General features: G+C 51.3%; 1 protein-coding gene across 11 annotated transcripts in view; it reads right to left on the bottom strand.

Moving 5' to 3' along the window:
- The window catches only part of FARP1 (FERM, ARH/RhoGEF and pleckstrin domain protein 1), a 265,189-nt gene that overhangs the window by 7,599 nt on the left and 239,267 nt on the right, over positions 1-18,323 (bottom strand). For all 11 annotated transcript variants that reach the window (XR_004819950.1, XR_004819947.1, XR_004819948.1 and 8 more), the window contains 7 exons: positions 13,370-13,451; positions 9,255-9,492; positions 6,913-7,043; positions 1,834-1,902; positions 1,524-1,613; positions 830-912; positions 640-752 (listed from right to left, as the gene is read on the bottom strand). Coding sequence is in view for 5 of the 11 variants with exons in the window: in XM_035726576.1 (XP_035582469.1) it covers positions 640-752; positions 830-912; positions 1,524-1,613; positions 1,834-1,902; positions 6,913-7,043; positions 9,255-9,492; positions 13,370-13,451 (806 nt within the window). In the remaining 6 variants the exon portion in view is untranslated. The remainder of the gene's footprint in view (positions 1-639; positions 753-829; positions 913-1,523; positions 1,614-1,833; positions 1,903-6,912; positions 7,044-9,254; positions 9,493-13,369; positions 13,452-18,323) is intronic.

The raw sequence follows: 18,323 nt of genomic DNA on the forward strand, positions 1-18,323 counted from the left end.
GTAGGGGGTACTGTGCTAAGTGAAGTAAGTCAGAAAGACAAACACCGTATGATTTCACTCAAGAAACAAAACACGAACGTAGGGGAGAGGAAAAAAAAAGAGGGAGACAAACCATAAGAGACTCTTAACTATAGATAACAAACAGGGTGGGTGGAGGCGGGGGGAATGGGCTAGCTGGGGGATGGGCACTCGGGGGGGGGGCACCCGTGAGGAGCACTGGGCGTTGCATGCAACTGATGAACCAGTGAATTCTACTCCTGAAACCAATATTGCACTGTATGTTCAAATAAAAGTCCGGGGGGAAAAAAAAACCATGTATAGGGAAAAAATAGAAGGACATGTCAAATTGATAACAGCCACTACATTAAAGTCCTTGGATTAGAGGGACTTCTTTTTCTCTCTTCTATAAACTTCCAATTACATGATTTTGTACATATGTAATCAAAAATTAGGGGTAAAAAAATAAACACAAATGTCCATCACAGAGATGGGGCCCACCTGGGAGGGTGATTTTTAAATGCACCGGGATGCCCCCCCCCCCCCCCCCCCCCCCCCCCGGTGAGCCGAGCTGTCTCGCACCCGCCATGGCTTGCCCGGGCGGCACCAGAACAGCTGCCCGCCCCCCCCCCCCACACTTACTGTTGTCAGGGGGGCTGCTGGCGAGGAATTCGGGAGTGGGGCCACTGCTTTTCTCTGCCAAATCAATGGCCATTTGGATATCCTCAACCCACTTTTCCATCTCGGACCTGCAGCTGAAGAGCCGGGCGGCAGGATTTCAGAGCACGGCGAGGGGAGGGGCAGACAGGTGAGGGGCGCGCGTCCGCGTTACCTGGCCGCCACGACGATGGACTGCCGCCGGCCCCGGAGGGTAAGGCAGTGGGGTACACCCCACTCGTCCTCGCTTTCCTCGATCTGTGGGACGAGTGCGCATCATGTTACTGCCAAGGGGCAAGCGGGACACTCGGCGCATTTTCAAACAAACGTTGGCTACGCTGGCTATGGCTCAGAGGAACCAAGTCCGAAAAATCACAATCAGAAAGCCGAAAGGAAGGTCCAAATGCACTGAATTGCTTTTTGGCAGAGCGCGTAAACTTCCCTCTATCCGGTGACGGAGGAGAGTGGGAGGCTAAGCCGGGGAAGTCATCCCGTGCACACTGGCGTCCTGGCCGCCATCATGGATGCCCACGGGCGCACCTCTGGGGCCGGACAGGTGGCTCCCCGCTCGAGGGGCGGGCTCCACCTCGCCACATGAGTGGTGAGGTCTCTCTTTCAGGGGCCCTGGGCCCAGGCATACCTCATGGCCACGTCAGCTGGTAACTTCCAAGTTACCCGTACATCTCACGTGCACCAGGAGCCGTGTCCCGAGCCCCTCTTGGGGAGCCTGAATGCTCAGACATTGATATCTGAGTCTGCAGCCACCTTAGGGTGCCTGGTTACGACCCTCCTTCTCCTTCCTCAGCTGGCGGGAGACAGGCAGCGCACAGGGAAGGGGCCCTGATCGCATGCCCATGGCGCATACTCACGGTCATGCCGTACAGCGGGAGCTGTCCATGGACTTTAAACTGATTCGAGGCCGTCAGCCCCCTGCTCGTGTACAGCAAGACGTCGTTGAACTAGAGGAGCAAGGACAAGTGCGGATGAGGTGGATGGGCTCTGCTCAAACAGCAGGTGCAGAGCGTGTGTTTTCAGAATCTTGCGTGGCAACTCACTGATCGCAGCCCCTCTGGCTGAGCCGCGCTGGCCGCTCCTCCTTCCTCCCGGGTGGCCCGGGCCCGCCCTGTGACCCCATGGGGTCCCCCATCACTGTGAAGACCAACGGCTGTTGGCACTTACCAGGAAAAACATGCGCTGCTGGAGCCCCTTGCCAGAGAGCTTGCTGAGGCTGCCCAGGCGAATGAATTCCTGCAGAGCAAGCAGACCGACCCCAGCGGTTGGCGGGGAGATGCTGGTGGCCTCATGCCACGCTCCCTTTCACGACGAGAACCACCGCCGTCACAGTTACTGTTCACCGAATACTGCTGTCCCTCCTAGGAACCCACAAGGCAGGGACTCCGATGGGCTCCGCTCGCACAGAAACCAGCGCTCAGAGGGCCCGATGGGGTGGCTCCGCGGCCAGGGCAGCGGGCTCTGTGCACAACCCCCGGGCCCGGCAGGTTTCCCGCTGCAAGGGGGGTAGCAGGGGCCCCAGCCACATGCAGAGTGGCAGCAGGGCACGGGGACAACAGATGAGCCAGAGGGGAGTTACCCCGAACCCAGGAACTGCTCACAGCTCTGGTTCCTGGAAACCAGGAACTGTGCTCTAGGATAAAACAGCCAGAAGCAAGCGCGTCTAAGGAATTTTTCCCTCCAGATTAACAAACTAGAGGACACTGGTCATTCGGGGCACTTAACCTCCACCCCCAAAACTATCATTTTTAGAAAACTGTGGTAAAATACATATAAAAATGACCGTTTGTGACCTTTAGTGCATTCAGAATGTATAGTATGCATTGCTATCATCTAGGTCTGGATGTTTTCACCACCCAAAAGGAAACCCATGCCCACTAGGCAGTCACTCCCCACTCCCCGCTTTCCCTAGCACCTGGCTCCCACCAATCCGTTTTCTTTCTTTATGGATTTGCCCATTCTGGATATAAATCGAATCTTGTCATATATGACCTTTTGTGTCTGGCTTCATCCACTCAGCGTGTTTCCAAGTTTTATCCACATTGGGGTATGTATCAGAACTCCCTTCCTTCCCCGGGCTACTTCATTGTATGGATACATCACATTGTGTTTATCTGCTCATCTGAGGATGGACACTTGGGGTTTTTTCCCTATTGGCTACTATGGAAAATGTTGCTATGGACACTCGCGTTCAAGTTTTTGTTTGAGGGGGCGCCTGGGTAAGTGTCTGCCTTCGGCTCAGGTCATGATCCCAGGGTCCTGGGATCGAGCCCCGCATTGGGCTCCCTGCTCCGCGGGGAATCTGCTTCTCCCTCTGCCACTCTCCTCTGCTCATGCTCTCCCCCTCTTTCTCTCTCAAACATAAATAAAATCTTAAAAAAAAAAAAGGAAGTGCTGTCCCATATATTTCTAAAAAAGAGTTTTTTTGGTTTGAATACCTGTTTTCAATTCTTCTGGGTATATACTGACAAGTGGAATTTCTGGGTCATATGGAAATTCTATGGTTAACTTATTAAGGTACCACCTAACTGCTCTCCATAGTGCTGCTTCTGCAACATGGCTGCAAGTTCATTAACGTTTCTCACATTCCTCCCGTAGAGGCGGGGTCTCTGTCTGCCTCTCTTAGATATGGGTGAGCTGGTGACCGATTTGACCAATGAGTGTAGACCTGACACTATGTGACGAGGTCAAAGTAGCCTCTGCTTTGTCCCTGGGAACCACTTGCTCTTGGAACCCTGAGTGGCACACAGCATTAAGACAAACCCTGAACCCAGGGTCAGCCAGGCTTCTCTCATGGGCTTTGTGGTGCACAGTCCCAGCTGAGCCTCCAGATGTCCCTGCCAGATGTCAGCCTCGGACCCTCCAGACCAGCCTATCTGGGACCCCTGTCAATGCACAGGGAGCAGAAGAATCACCTGGCTGAACCCCGCCCAATTCCAGACTCGCAAAACCATGACCTACTCGGAAAAGTTGTCTTTAGCCACTACACATCGGAATAGTTTGCTACGTATCAATAGACTTCTAGACACCTGCCACCAGATTTTTCTGTGCTCACAACAGCTACTGAGCCAAGGAGTCAGCCAACTCATTTTGATTCTATAGATTTTTGCACAGCCTGACTCAACTCTGTTTTTTTTGCGAAATGTGGATCAAAGACCATGTCTGCCGGCAGTTTCAGGGATGTGTTCTGGGGACCAACAAAGGAACATATAATAGATCCTCGCAGGAACTCGGCATGGATGCTATCAGACATCGACAATGCGATCCGAGGAAATGATATTGGAGGGGGGCATCACTGCCAGGCAGCCGAGGATGGGATCTGGTCTTGAACCTGCTGCTCCCACCTTGCACAGCTGGAACACGTGTTTTCTAACAAATCTGAGGGAGTGTGACTGTTTTCTGTGCGGGAGACGAGGTGCCCCGTGACACTCACTGCAAGAAGACAAGGGAGCCCCGTCTATGTTCCAGGGGGCTTCGGCGGCCAGGAGCAGAAGGGCTGCAGACTCAGATATCAATGTCTGAGGCTGGGGATGGAAAATGTCTCGTGCCTAGAATTTTCCTTTTTAAACCACAGAATGGGGAGGGGGGATGGCCTCGAATATCCTTAATAAGGAGCAAGCTGCTTCCTTCTGGAGGGAAATCCAGTCCACACCTCTGAGTTTTAACCAAACGGACCTCACACACCTCCAGACCCTACTTCCTTTCTGAATGTGTTCCTCCGACAGGAAGGCCAGCCTGGGAAAACCTCTCCCTCAGGCACACAGTTCTTAGGATAAACACCATCAGGGGGGCTGACGCGGGCCAAAGCGTGCTGCAGCCTTTATGCCTGGGGGAAAAATCCTGCCTTCCAGGATGTGATACTGTCTCAGACTGACCCCAGCAGGAAGGTGAGCAGGATTATGCCATGCTAGGAATTATGCTGCAGTAGCCGAGGGGGTGTCTCTCAAATTATCTACTCCCCTTTAAATCTCAATTTTTAAAATTCCACTTGCAGACAAATCAGAGCTTTCCTCCCGCCCATGGAGTTATTTGATAATTTAATTAATGATAATCAATTAGCCTTGGTATATGGACTACCCCATCTTAGAACTTGTTCCCTGGAGGGCCTCTGATTCCCTCCTTCCCATTTCATTCAGGGTTGACTTGAGGCTGGTTGATGAACAAAAGAATATCGATTTAAGGCAGTTAGTAACCAGCACCCCACTTCCAACTTCACCTTTATAAATAATCATGAGCACGTGGTATGTGCCTGACATCAGCTGGGTGCTTCTATCAGCACCTTGTGGGAGCCTGTAGGTTCAAAATTATCCCCATTTTTCAGATAAACTAAGAGCAAAATGATTTAGAAGCCTGCCCAAGACCAGTGAGTGACAGAACCCATATTTAGCTAAATGTCTTCCACAATGCTGTGCTATGAATCACTACCATTAAAGTGTAGACTTAATCCTCAAATAACTATAGGTGGGGGAAGGAGAAAATAAAGTCACATTTGTTGTGTTATTTTTATACACTAAATCTCATTTGATCCTTATGGCCTACAAGGGAGAGCACAGGATGCCCATGTTACAGAAAGGAACATTCTGGTTGGTGGAAACACCCAGCTCTGGTGGAGCCAGGACCTGAACCTGGGGCCTCCTGCTCTAATCTGCTCCTCTTTTTATAGCACCAGCGGGGACCTTTCCTCAAAATTAAAAAAAAAATTTTTTTTTCCTAAAGATTTTATTTATTTGAGAGAGAGCGAGAGCACAGCGTGGGGGGTGGGGTGGGTAGAGGGAGAAGCAGACTCCCCATGGAGCAGCGAGTCCAACGCAGGGCTAAAAAATTCTTTCCAGGTGGTCTGTCTGCCACCTACAGATTTTAGAACATCCAAAGTTAAGAGAAAAATCACAGTGATTCCACTGGCCTTTACTACGGCTCCCGTGTGGATGGGTCAGCATGGTTGTTATGTGCTGAGGCCCGGCAGAATGTTCTCCCCTGCAGAGCTGAAGCAAGCCCCCCCCCCGCCCCCCGCATTCAGCACATAAGCCTCTCCTGACAATCTTTCACAACTAGTTTTCCGGACAGCCTTGTAATTAGGCGCCCTGCCAGAGAGACCCAAATACACGGAGAGGTTCCCTCGTCTTCCCTACGTTACAGACAAAGTTTCTGGGGCAGCTGCCGGGCAGACAAGACGGAAAGCGCCTGGCATACCGGACACAGCACCTGTCTGAAGACTAGGCAGCTATGGGGGTGGGCGGCTCAGGTGGTAATCTCAGGGCCGTGAGATCGAGCCCTGCGTCGGGCCCTGCGCTCCGTGGGGAGTCTGCTGGAGAGTCTCTCTCCCCCTCTGCCCCTCTCCCCTGCTCACACATGCAGGTGAGTGTGCTCGCTCTCTCTCAAATAACTCTTAAAAAAAAAAAAAAAAGATTAAGGCAGATGTGCAGCAGACCCAAGGCACCAAAATTTTCTTTGGAGCCTGGGTGATGTATACTTTGGAATGGGGCAGCTCTAGGGATAAAGGTCCTATAGACAGAGTGGATGTACCACCTAATATTTTCTTGATCCCTGGGCAATGATGGCTTCCTAGGAAAAGAACTGAAAGCAGGCAGGCTGCCCTGTATTTGCACACGCCCCTGGCCTGGAAGGAGCGTGTGCACGCAGTGAGGCCCTGCTTCCCCGTGAGCGACCTACATTTCGTGAGGGGCAGGGCGGGTGAAGGTTAACAGCTCAAGTGAAAGCCTATCTCTCCGAGAATCACGTTCTGGCTAAAACGTTATTTTAATTCTAAATTAAAATTATATTTATGCACAGAAAACTGCATCTTTTAAAAATTCTTTTCATCCTTACACGGGAATTTACGTGCTTTTGGGCACTAATTTTCCTGTGCCTTTGTATCACCATTTTATCCCACTGTTTAAAAAAAAAAAAAAAGTTCTCCTTTAGCTTCCATTTCCATTTACCTAACTTTTAAAAGCTAAAATATGCTATCTCAAATCCTCTCAGAATATGGTAGGAGGAAAGTAAATTAGCCAATCAACCAGTAAGGGGAAAAAAGTAGACAGGAGGTCAAAGGCTTGCTTTATCTCCTCCTAACACGGGTTTGAGTGACACGGTCACGGTCAAGGTGTCTTTCTAGTTGCCTTGCAGCTGGAAGGAAGCCACTTCACTCGGGAGGAGGGTGTCTTAAACCAGAGTCCGTGTTCAAAAGGTTCAAATTTAAGTCACTTGAACATCGCCTTCCTGGCTTGGCCTCCAGCAGCTGCTTACCCTTCCTGGAATCACGAGATTGTCGATGCCAATCAAGTCTTTCTTGAGTTCGTGCAGCTTCTGGAAATTCTCCATCTTGATCATCGTACCGTGAAGCTGTGCCACCATCTCAGTAATCTCTGCCAAAGCAGCTAACGAAGCGAACAGACACAGGAACAGCGGGATGAATGGCAGACCAGGGTCTCCCCCGCACCCCCACACCCTGGTAGCAGCCCTCTGGGTAACATCCCCAGTAGCTGAACTAAGTTAGAAGCCATCCTCCTGGGGGAAAACACTGCTATTCCTCATAAAAATTTCTCACAAATAAAAAAATTTGCATTATGTGTTTATTTGCTTTACTTGAGTTTCCTAAGTGCATTTTGGAAATGTCAACGGCCCCTTTGTGGCTATGTGGTAGACGGCTGTCCTTGGGCTGGAAGCACCTGGCACGGAGGGGCAAGCGGGAGGGGCAAGCGGGAGGGGGCCTGGAATTCTGTCCCCAGGGCAGAGGTTTCTACCCACCTCCTGTTACCTGGAAAGAACAGAACATGGGGGGGGGGGGCGCACAGAAAAATCTGGGGCAAAGGAGGGGTCCTTCTGTGAGAGAGTCTCCCTGATAGTGTGACACTTTGGGGCACCTGACATTCCAGCACAACCCCCCCCCCCCCCCGGTTTTTCCTTCTGCAGCAATTACACCGTTTACCAAGATGACTGCAAAAGGCTGCTTCGTTTTGCAGCATGGGCACATCTCCCCTACGCAGGTACGTATCTGATATGGAAAAGGAGCTGATGCCCAATTAGTACAAGTTTAGTTTATGTCAATCCACAGTAGCTGAGCATTTAGGTATTTTCGTCAGGAAATACTTGTCAACGGGGGCGCCTGGGTGGCACAGCTGATTAAGTGTCTGACTTTGGGTTTTGGCTCAGGTCATGATCTCAGGGTGGTGGGATCGAGCCCCACGTCGGGCTCCATGCTCAGTGGGGAATCTGCTTCTCTCTCCCCCTGCTCACGCACACTCTCTCAAATAAAAAAATCTTTAAAAAATTGAAAAAACATAAAAAACTAATCTCTAAGATTTGTCTACACATCCTAGAAACCAAAGGACTGATTTTTCTGCAATAAGCCCCACATCCTCATGTCCCTCCTTAAAACCCTGTCTTCTCTTTGCTCTTGCTTGCAGTCCTGTGGGGTTTATGAGAGCCCACGAGATCTGGTCTCTGCTTACTTTGCCAGTCTTGTTTCTGCTGCTATCCCTCTGTGTTCTACACAGAACTTCCACTTTCCGGAATGTTCCATAGTCTCTGTCCCCTGTGGCCCTCTGTACATGCTATCCCCAACTCTATCCAGGAAAACTCCTAAATTTTATACATTAGATCTAAATTTAAAATAACCTTTCCCTCAGAAAGCTCCCCCTGAGCCCCGAAGGCTGGGTCGGGTCACAGGTCAGTCACTGCCCAGATGTCCTGCCTTCTGTACCCACTAGTTGGTCCTGTGAGCGGGGCCACATCTGCGTTATTCCCTCTCGTATGCCTAGTACACAGCAGGTGCTCAATGCGTATATGCTGCATGAGACTGGCCAGGGGCCAGCGCATGACGTTTTGACTGTAGCCTGAGGGAATCCGGTGTCACTCAGGTTGTAAGCAAGAGAGTAAGAAGTATATTTAGAAAAAGAGGACATAGACGGGAGGTGTTTGTAACGCTTTAGGAGAGAGGTACCAGCGGCCCAGGTATCTCATCTGTAAAATGGGGTAACAGTTCTTACTGTCGTTGGTTGTTGAAGGAGTAAAGGCACCAGTATTACTAAGATACCTGGCAGAGTACCTGAGGGCGTGGTGCTGAGCGAGCGACACGGAGCAGTATCATCATGACAGTAGGACAAGATGGTCAAGAACATGGGGTCTGGGTTTGGGCTCCGAGCCATTTGCTTTCCAGCTCTGTGACTCTGGGCAAGTTGTTAACCTCTCTGGTCTCAGCAGCCCCTATATGTAAAATGAGCTCACCCCTGCCGTGAATATCAGGAGTCAATACAGGTGAAGTGCTTCTTAAGGCGACCAGCACATTACAAGTGCCCAGCAGCAATTAGCAGAAGGACTGATTATTAGAGGCCATTTTCCGCAGCCAACCCAAGGAGGGAGTGGGGAGTTTCAACCATGTGGGTAGCGGAATGCTTCCTGGAGGGGGCTGACTCTTAAGTGGGGCAAACCAGCCAAGATCAAAGAAGGGAGGTCCTAAGGGCCATGAGCAGTTCCTTTACGGAGAGACCAAGAAGTAAGAGAAGGCGGGATCACGGAAGCCCGAGCACAGCGTCGGGGGGGGGGGGGGCTGCCCCGCCCCCTGGCTCACCCCCCGCCCCCCGGCTCACCCCGGCAGTCCCGGAAGTCGGCGTGGTGGGGCGGGTGGTGCTTGCACAGCCGCTCCAGGACCTGCTTGTAGTGCATGAGCCGGTGCAGCGGGCGCAGGAGGAAGGTGTTGAGCGGCAGGTAGCACACCTTCTGCAGCTCGAAGTCTCGGCACAAGTTCTCCAGCCGCCGCGAGCCCCTGATGCCCGTCTCCAGCGCCTCCAGAGCTTCGCTGTGCTTCCACAGGTGAGCCGCCAGTTGCTGGGGGGGGGGGGGGGGGGAGACAGACAAGTGCGCATGCGTCCCACCGCTCCTGCCTCTCGGAAATGAAGGTCGCCTTGGCTTGCGACGCTTCATTTCGTTCTCTTATTGTCCCCATCTTGCTATTTATTTCATAATTTCAATTGGGTTCTCGGGATGAAAGAAAAAGCTCTAGTAAAGCATCACGCAGCTGAAAATACTTAGGGATTCTGGAGTAGGAGATGTATATGTTATCTTAAGAGGTGAGACTGACAAAATGGAGGGGAATAGATCAACAGGAGCTCCTTCAGGGGGCCTGTGGTTTTCTTCTAAATGTCACCAGATGACAAACAGACCAGGGCCCATTCAATAAATGTCACACAGTTACCACTGTGCATTTCTATTTAACTCGCCCCTTTCACTTATCAATAAGTATCTGCCATGTGCCACCTACTCTGCTCGATCCTGGAGAGCTGGGTGAGAATTAGACAGGGACCCTACTCTACTGGGGTCCGACAAAGATGCTTCACTTGACCAACCTTTCTTCAGGCCCCTGAGCCTTCTCCTCGACCTGTGAACCTCCTTATTGAAAGCCAGTTTTAGCAAAAACCCGGCTACGTCAGCCCAACCAGAACCCCTACACCCTGGATATCTGGTCACCCTTGACACTGGGTTCATCTCTCATCATCCCCAGGTGATATCAGATCACCCCATCTTCAGCAAGGAAAGCTTGTCAGGTTGGTTGAGCCAGAACCTGACTTACCCTGATGTTTCCTCTTCATACGTTCCCATCCTCTGACCCTGCCCCTTGGCTAGAAATCCCCGCTTGCCCAAACCATCTTCAGAGTTGAGCCCAGTCTCTCCCCCACCGAAAACCCCACTGCAGGGGACCCTACCCCAGTCACAGTGGTCCTGAATAAAGTCTGCTTGACCATCTTTAACACATGCCGTTGAAGATTCCTTTCCTATCATAGCTATCACGGTGGAGTGGCGAGGGTAAAGAGTTGGAGAAGAAAGCATTAATGGAGGAATTCATTCTTCACGGCAGATGGGGAAGAATCTCAAGGGAAGGACGTTTCCAGACAGATAAAGGTAATAAGATGGGCACAAGGACATCCGGGAACAGCAGTTGTCCTCAACACTCACTTCCTAGGGGCGGGCTTGCTATCCATGCACCACTCGCCCCCACATCTACATTTCCATGCCCTGCAAAGGCTTCCTAAAGAGCCTGAGATGCAGCAAGTCCGGGTGGGAACCCCACGTTCCCTGCCTCAACTGGGGCCACTCTGAGATTCTCTAACCTCAGCATGGCTGCCACCACCAGCCAGTTACTCAGGACAGGAAGACCAAGAGAACACTCCAGATCCCCCCATGTCTTGGATCCTTTACCAAGTCCTTCCCAGTCTACCTCCTGAAAACATCAAACCTTTTCCTGTCTTCTCCGCACAGTCACTGCCCTGGTTCTGGCCTTGCACCCCCCCACCACAGTGGCCGTGTCTCCATCGGGGCCTTGGCCTCCACGCCTCACCCCTCCACACCTAAGCCACTGACATGAATCAGCGACAGAGCTCAGCTTGTGGCCTCTTGGTTGGAACATGACAAGCTCCCCCCATCTTAGGACAACCTCCAGAGTCCTCGGCAGGGCACACAGGGCCCTTAGGATATAATCTCTTTACCCCTCCTATCTTGCTTCTTGCCACTCATCCCAGGGCCAACCTGAACTTGAATGTGCCAGGCTGCTGCACTCAGAGCCTCCACACATGACACTCCAGTTTGGACTCCTGCTGGCCTCAGCAACTCCCTTGACACCCAGCCGCCTCCACCAGTTAGGGACTCCTCTTTCTTCATGTACTTAGGCTGTATTTGTCCATCTTAGCCCTTATCACATGGTGTCCCCTGCTGGGGTTGTTGACTACTTAAAAAAAAAAATGCACAGGAACTTGCAAAGAAATGTACAGGGAGGTCCTTCACCCAGCCTCCCCCAACGTTACCATCTTGTGTGACTATAGCATAACGTCAACACCAAGAGATTGACACTGGTCCAATCTGGAATTTGTCTGGATTCTACCAGTTACACATCCCTTGTGCGTGCATGTGCATGCGTGTGCGCATGTGCAGCTCTATGCAGTGTTATCACATGTGCAGTCTCTTATTTGATTTTAAGAGAGCACATCTGTCATGTTCCTATATCCTCGGGGCCTAAGGCACACAATAGGTGCTCAGTAAATGCCTGTTCCCTGCATGCATTAATGAGCAAATGAGGGACACCTGGCTGGCTCAGTTGCTAGAGCATGCAACTCTTGCTTTCTCAGGGTTGTGAGTTGGAGCCCCGTGTCAGAAGTAGAGGTTACTTTTAAAAACAACAAAAAAGAGCAAATGAACCCATGCATGCACCCAGCTGAGGCAGGAGTCTTGCAAGAACCTGAGAGTCTGGAGAGGCGAGTTCATGGTCAACTGGAGCAGAGTGGAATGTGAAGGACAGCGGGAAGGGCCTGGAAAGATCATCCAAGGCTAGACTATGAAGGCTTTCTTCGTCACGTTTTGGGTTTGGACTGTATTCTCCCAATCAGAGAGATGCAGGAGGGCTTTGAGCCTAGGCGGTCTAGCTGAAATATAAATGGTGACTGGGAGCTCGGCTCGCTGGGAGGAGGGGAGGCACCGGGAAGGAGGTCGAGTCATCCAGCAGACAGCAAACCGAGAGCCAGAGGGAGTAATGTGGTAGGAGTTTAAGAAGGAGAGGAAGCAGGAGTTGGGCACTTGAGGAGACAGATGGCTCGCATGGAGGTCCCAGCCTGGATGAAAGGCGGATCTCTCTTATTTGTGTGATTTCGAAGTGCCTTTGTGCACCTGGGCAGATGTTTCCAGGTGGAAGGTCACAGCATGGGCCGGAGATCACAATCTGGGTATGTGACTTTCAGGCGGGAATTGCAGACCCTGGCCCAGCTGCCTCGGTCATGGTCACGAGTGGAGGGAGGGTCAGCACCCCCGCTGAGTCCCTGCAAATGCAGGTAAATACACGGGTTTGTGTGTTGGGGGGTGGGGGGCAGGAAGGACACTGCAAGCTGCAGGTCACTCTAAGCATTTTGGACAAAAGCGCTAACCTGGTCTTCTGCATCTCTAGAACCTTCTGCCGCCCTCCCTTCATACTTCATAAAAATTCTTTAAAACCAACTATAATCATTACAAGAAAAAACAACCCAAACAAATTCTAAAAAAGGCCGCCGTGGCTGTCTGAGCCTCTCCACCTATTTTTATTTTGCTTGCACAGAGCTGCATGCTATAAATGCTCATGGCATCCGCACACCAGCTCATGCTGCCAGCAGCCGATGAAGCCGACTCAACACAGAAACGCCAACTCAGCAGACTGAGCAAAGAGACTGGCTATGAGCGCAAACCGAGTATGTTCCAGGAGGTCTCAGGTGCGAGGTGAACGGAGAGGAGGTTCCAGGAGGTCTCAGGTGCGAGGTGAACGGAGAGGAGGCTGGAGGCCCACGCACGTCAGCTCTCCGTGGGCGAGCGGTAAAAAAGACAGCTCTGGGGACTGTCCCCAAGGGGGGCAGGGAACGGGCTGGCAGGTCTCCAACTGCCGTCCCCGGAGGCCACAGTGGAGGCCAGGCCTCCCTGAAGGCAGTAAGTGCAGGTGGGAGCCCTCCCTCGGCAGGATCGTACAGCGGGTCCTCGAATAACGTCGGGGTTCAGAGCACGGACTCCTCCACGTAGTTAAGAATAGGCATTTAACTTTTAACTCCCCCCAAACTCAACTATTAATAATAGCCTCCGCAGATCGTCCTATCAGGTCCTGGCTGCCTGTGGACAGCGGTTACAGCCCAGGCCTCTGACAGCCCCGAGATTATTGTCCCTAGGGAACGTGTTCCCCCCAAATCCCAAAGCGGCTCACCTTCATGCCCTGAATGTTCTTCAGCAGGACATCTCCGATTCTTTGGTAATCTCCTCTGACGTGGGCATTTGAGCGGCCTTCCCTGAGAACAGAGGCAACGGGGGTGAGAACGAAAACATCAGCAGTGGAAATGTTCCCAGAAACGGTCCCAGCCCCAGAGCACTCAACAGCAACCCTCACGTCTTCCTTTCCAATCCCCCGTTATTTGTACCTCTCCCTTCTCCGGGTGTCACTGAATATTAGCACCAGAAGGAGACCTGGAAATTACCCCAGTCATTCTGTAGACAAAGAAGTCCACTTGTACTTTGAAAGAGACGGGGAAGAACTGTTTTGTCATCATTTTAATTTGGTCTCATTTTATATTTTTCCCCCATCCACACTTGGGTGATTCTGGTGTCATTACAACAGCATGGAGATCACTAACAGACCAGGTTTCTGCCCCCCCAAGAGCCCTTAGCCTAAATCAGACAGAGAGTTGTGTGGAAAGCCCTCAGGAAGAGAAAAACAGGACTGAGGGGTACCGGGGACCCGCGCACGTGGAGGTGGGAATGGGGGCAGAAACAGGCAGGACAGGTGCCCCAGGTACGGGGAGGATCCAGACTCCCCCCCCTCCCCGCCCCGCCGGGTGGTAGATGACAACGATGTGGGCACTTTCAGCAGAATTTGGGGTATATATTTCTATTTCTCATGGCTCCAGGCTGTAGCCAATGTTGATAAACCAGGGGCTTAAGCAGCAGAGAGGAAAGGAGTATTGATAATGGCAGGTAGTTATGGAGCACGGTCTGCCATGCTGAGCACATTACAAGCACAAACTCATTTACCCCTCGTGGCGGCCTTATGAGGCAGGTGCCCTCGGCACTACCATTAAACAGCTTTAGAAACGAAGGCACAAAGTAACACGTGGCTTGCCTAATGTCAGCTATCATGAGATCGTGAGCCTGAACTTGAGCCAAGGGGGTCCAGCCTACACCCCTCCAAGCACGCACCAGTGGTATCTGTGAATTTATGCACTGATGAGAAAAGAATATTCCAGAGACAATTAAAACACCATTTATCACAATGAATCTGGCTAATGTCTTTAAACCAACTGTTCAGGAAAGCTAGAAGCCAGCTTAAGTGAAGGGGATGGATGAAAAAGAAAAAAGGTAAAAATCCAGACATGGGGCCTTGAGTCAGAAGTGAGAGGTGCTCAGAGTGGAATGAAACCCTGAACCCAAGTCAGGATGGCCTGTGATTCAACCCCACGGATGCCACCGTTCTATGCCTCCAACATTGGGAGAGTGACTTCCCTTCTCAGCAGTGCCGAGCCTCAGAGCCTTCTGGAACTGTTGACCCCACTGCCGATTCATCAAGGTTGTCAGGATGGGCAGAGGAGGGCAGGAGGAATGCACACACTTAAGGAAGCGAAGCCAGGGGCTGGGAAAGTCAGGGCAGAGAGAAACAGAAGGGCTGGCTCCTTGCCCAGCCCCTGGCTTCCTGCAATAGACAGTGAACGACTTGACTCATTCCCTTGGTCCTAACTAACCATATACTGTATAGATGACATCACAGGGGAGACACCCAGACCCACTGGGTAGTTAAAGCTTCTCTGGAATGAAGGGAGGGAGGGCATCCATTATGCTCCCAGCCTGGGTCATCAGCGGCTGCCGGATGCTTTCTTTAACCCATTCCTCTCTCCTCCGCCCCAACACAGCTTCCTCAATCCTTCTGCTTCCTCTTAGCTACCAAAACAAATGTGGTGGGCAGATGGCCTTAATTACTACTCACTTCTCTTCCAATGAAATAGGGGGTCTCTCCCCACCCCACCCTGAAGCGCTTCGGTGAAGGAATTCCATCAACCTCATCACTACTAAACCACTCTGCCCTGTGTAACCTCTCCGGGCGGCAGTGCCCCAAACTTCTGGAGCCCTTTTCCTTCAGGTTCCCAGATTCCCCTTGAGGTCAGTCCTCACTGCTACCTCCTCCTGTTCAGGCCACTCCTAAGAGGTGTGTGTGTTCTTCGGGAACGCACGGGCGCTTCTATTCTCTCTTCACTTGCGGCTACTTCCTGTGTAATTCCTTGATTCAGGATGCCGATCAGGACCCAGAAGTTGCTTACAGCTACTGACCTGGGGACTATCTTTCTCATACCGTCCAGAGGGTTCTGCATGAACGACCCTGCAAGTATGTCAAGCTCAAAAGGTTCCGGAATTATCTTCCTGCCCAAACCCAACCCTCTTCCTCTATTAATCCCCTTGGTGATACGATCGTTCTGCCCTATGCTCAAACGACAAGGTAGGAACTCAGGTAGCCTCCCTTGTCGGTCTCTCATATCCCCACCCACTGGATGAGACTGCCCCCAAAATGGGGTCCCTGGGCAACGTTCAAGCAACGGACTCAGCCCCAGGCTCTGCTTTGGAGACAGTCCTCAGTCCACAGCTAATCACTGCCTAATATTCTGCTCCATCAACTGCAAGGTTGAAGCATCTTTGGATTTTTAGCAAATGGTTATTAATCCAGTCTCTATTAGAGAAGTTGATCATTTGGCCCTTCTGTTGATCCTAAGGTGTGCCCACTTTTAGCTCCAAGTTTACTGGCTGCTCTTCTCCTCGTACACTTGGAGCAGAAAGGTGCTCCAGCCTGAAATGGAGGCTTTCTGCTTTCTAGAACCACCTGCCCACTGTGCCTTTGCCATCACATGAAGCCCTTGTAGGAGCTGGAAAGCTCTCCTTCCCTTACTCCACTGCCCCCCAACACCTGAACAAAAAGGAAGACCCAGCTACTGAGCCACAATGTCTGATTTTGACTAAATGCCACACATTAATAAAAGGAGGCAAGACACAATTGAACCCTGATTTGTGGGTATGCAGATATTACTTGGAACTTATATAAGTGACCCCAAAACTTTCAAATAAGCATGCCATTTGACAATGCAGCTAAGGAAGGTCTTTACTTAGTTCGAAGGACATAATTTAGATACTTTAGCGAGAGTCCTCTGGATTAGGTGGGCAAGGGGAAAAGGGGGGGCGGTCCTGTGGCTTCATTAATATTCATAACAAGCAATTTCCTCCTCCTCATAGATAACACCCTAGCCCAGGGGAAAATCAAGTGCTGGAAAGCAGACCCTGGGGGAGGGGCAGAGCCCCACAGGGAAGTAAAACATCACTGACTTCACTTCCTTTCTTCTTCTGCCAACCGTTTCTTAAAAGAAAATGTACTCATGTTAAAGCCCCAAAGTCAAGGGGACATTTTCCTGCATGGGCTTGCTAGCAGAGCCCTGTTTCTCTGTCTTTGGCATCTTTACTTTTGTTTTAGAAATAGCTCTAGGTTCCTTTCATCACTGCCCTGTGCCTCTGCGGGGGAGGGGGGGGTGGGGGGTGGGAAGGGGGAGACGGTGATGTGGATAAATTCAAATGGGGCCAGCTCTAGGTGGTGTGGGGAAAGCAGGCTGGGGCCCCGGAAGTCAACGCAACCATTCACGCAGCTCTGCCCACCCTCCGTACCCTCCCCTCTACAGCACGTGGCCGGTCCCAGCCCCGAGGTTGTTCCAGAACGTGAAGTCTGCCCACGGGAACAGGACAGAACCCCAAATTCCTGCCACCGCCTATAGAAACACTGGCTGTTTTTACTTCCTGCACCCCAATCTGCAAGTTCAAAGCATCTGCTTTATTATGAAGAACTAAAAGGTCATGTCATTATTAAGAACATGAAAAAAGTAATTATAACTCTTCCAGAACATCCTCCGGATGTTAACCTCACAAGAAAAGGGGCCTTGTTTAGAAGACAGGGCCATGTATTTGTTGTCTGCGTAATTACCGCTCCGCAACAAAGCTGAAAATTCTTTTGACAATTTCACTTTGGAAATTCATATACTTGGATGCCTCCAGGATGCTCAATTCTGACCCATGCACCACGATTCACATACTCCCTGGAGCAACAACATGTTAGCTCAGCATACGGCTGAAACGTGCGCCAAACATGTTAGCTCAGCATACGGCTGAAACGTGCGCGCACACACACACACACCATGAATCTCCAAGACCCCCCCCCCCACACACACACACGATCTCCAAGTCTTCCAGACACTTCATTCACCACTGTGGGAGCGGGTCACTAACTGGGCAGCAGGCAGAACAAGAAGAGGAAGTAAAGGACCAGTTCCCCGGGGGGGGGGGGGGGGCAGCAGTGAGGCTGACTCTGAGGGGCAGAGGGAGCCCCACACCTGAGGGCTTTGACTCTGGCCCCCCAGGAAATACACAACGCTGGTGGCAGGAGCAGGTGGGCAAGGCCAATGGGAGAAAACACCACTCTGCTCCCCCCGCCACACCCTCAATCCCAGGGTCAACCTAAAATCTACGCAGAGCCCTAAAGCCATGTACAGCACATCCACAACCTCTTCGGTGATACAGTCCCCCACTGGCAGTGTTTTTGGGGAGCAGGACATCAGGCCGGGCCTCGGTCAAGTGTCACAGGAGAGGCTTTACCACAAATGCAGGTAGTGACCGACCCCACTGGGCTTTTCAAGTAGCCTAGTATTAATCCAAGCGTGTTCATGAAGCACCCAGCCCTCCCCTTCTCACAACAAATGAAACATCATCTCAGACTGAAGCACAAAGCTCACGCAGCTCAGAGCTGGAGTGTGGCCCCGCCACCGGGCTCCGGGTCTGGACGCTCCCTCACCCCGGGAGATGGACTGAACCTTGTGAGCCTCCATTTTTAGGCCACATTTACAAATCGAACATCACATCCTTGGCTCTTACTAGTCCCTGTGGGTTCTATGATTTTAAAATGAAAAAAATCTGTAATCACATGTATTTGTCTATAAGTAGAAGGATAGCGTATAAATAAGTAAATGAATAAAGATACATCTTCCATTAATGTGTGGGTGAGGGAGCGTGGCTGGGTTCAAAATCAAACAATTTAGCCAGAGTAATAGATTACATTTACATTCTATATCTAATACTTCTTTATATAT

The sequence above is a fragment of the Zalophus californianus genome, chromosome 3, assembly GCF_009762305.2.
Source record: "Zalophus californianus isolate mZalCal1 chromosome 3, mZalCal1.pri.v2, whole genome shotgun sequence".
NCBI lineage: Eukaryota > Metazoa > Chordata > Mammalia > Carnivora > Otariidae > Zalophus > Zalophus californianus.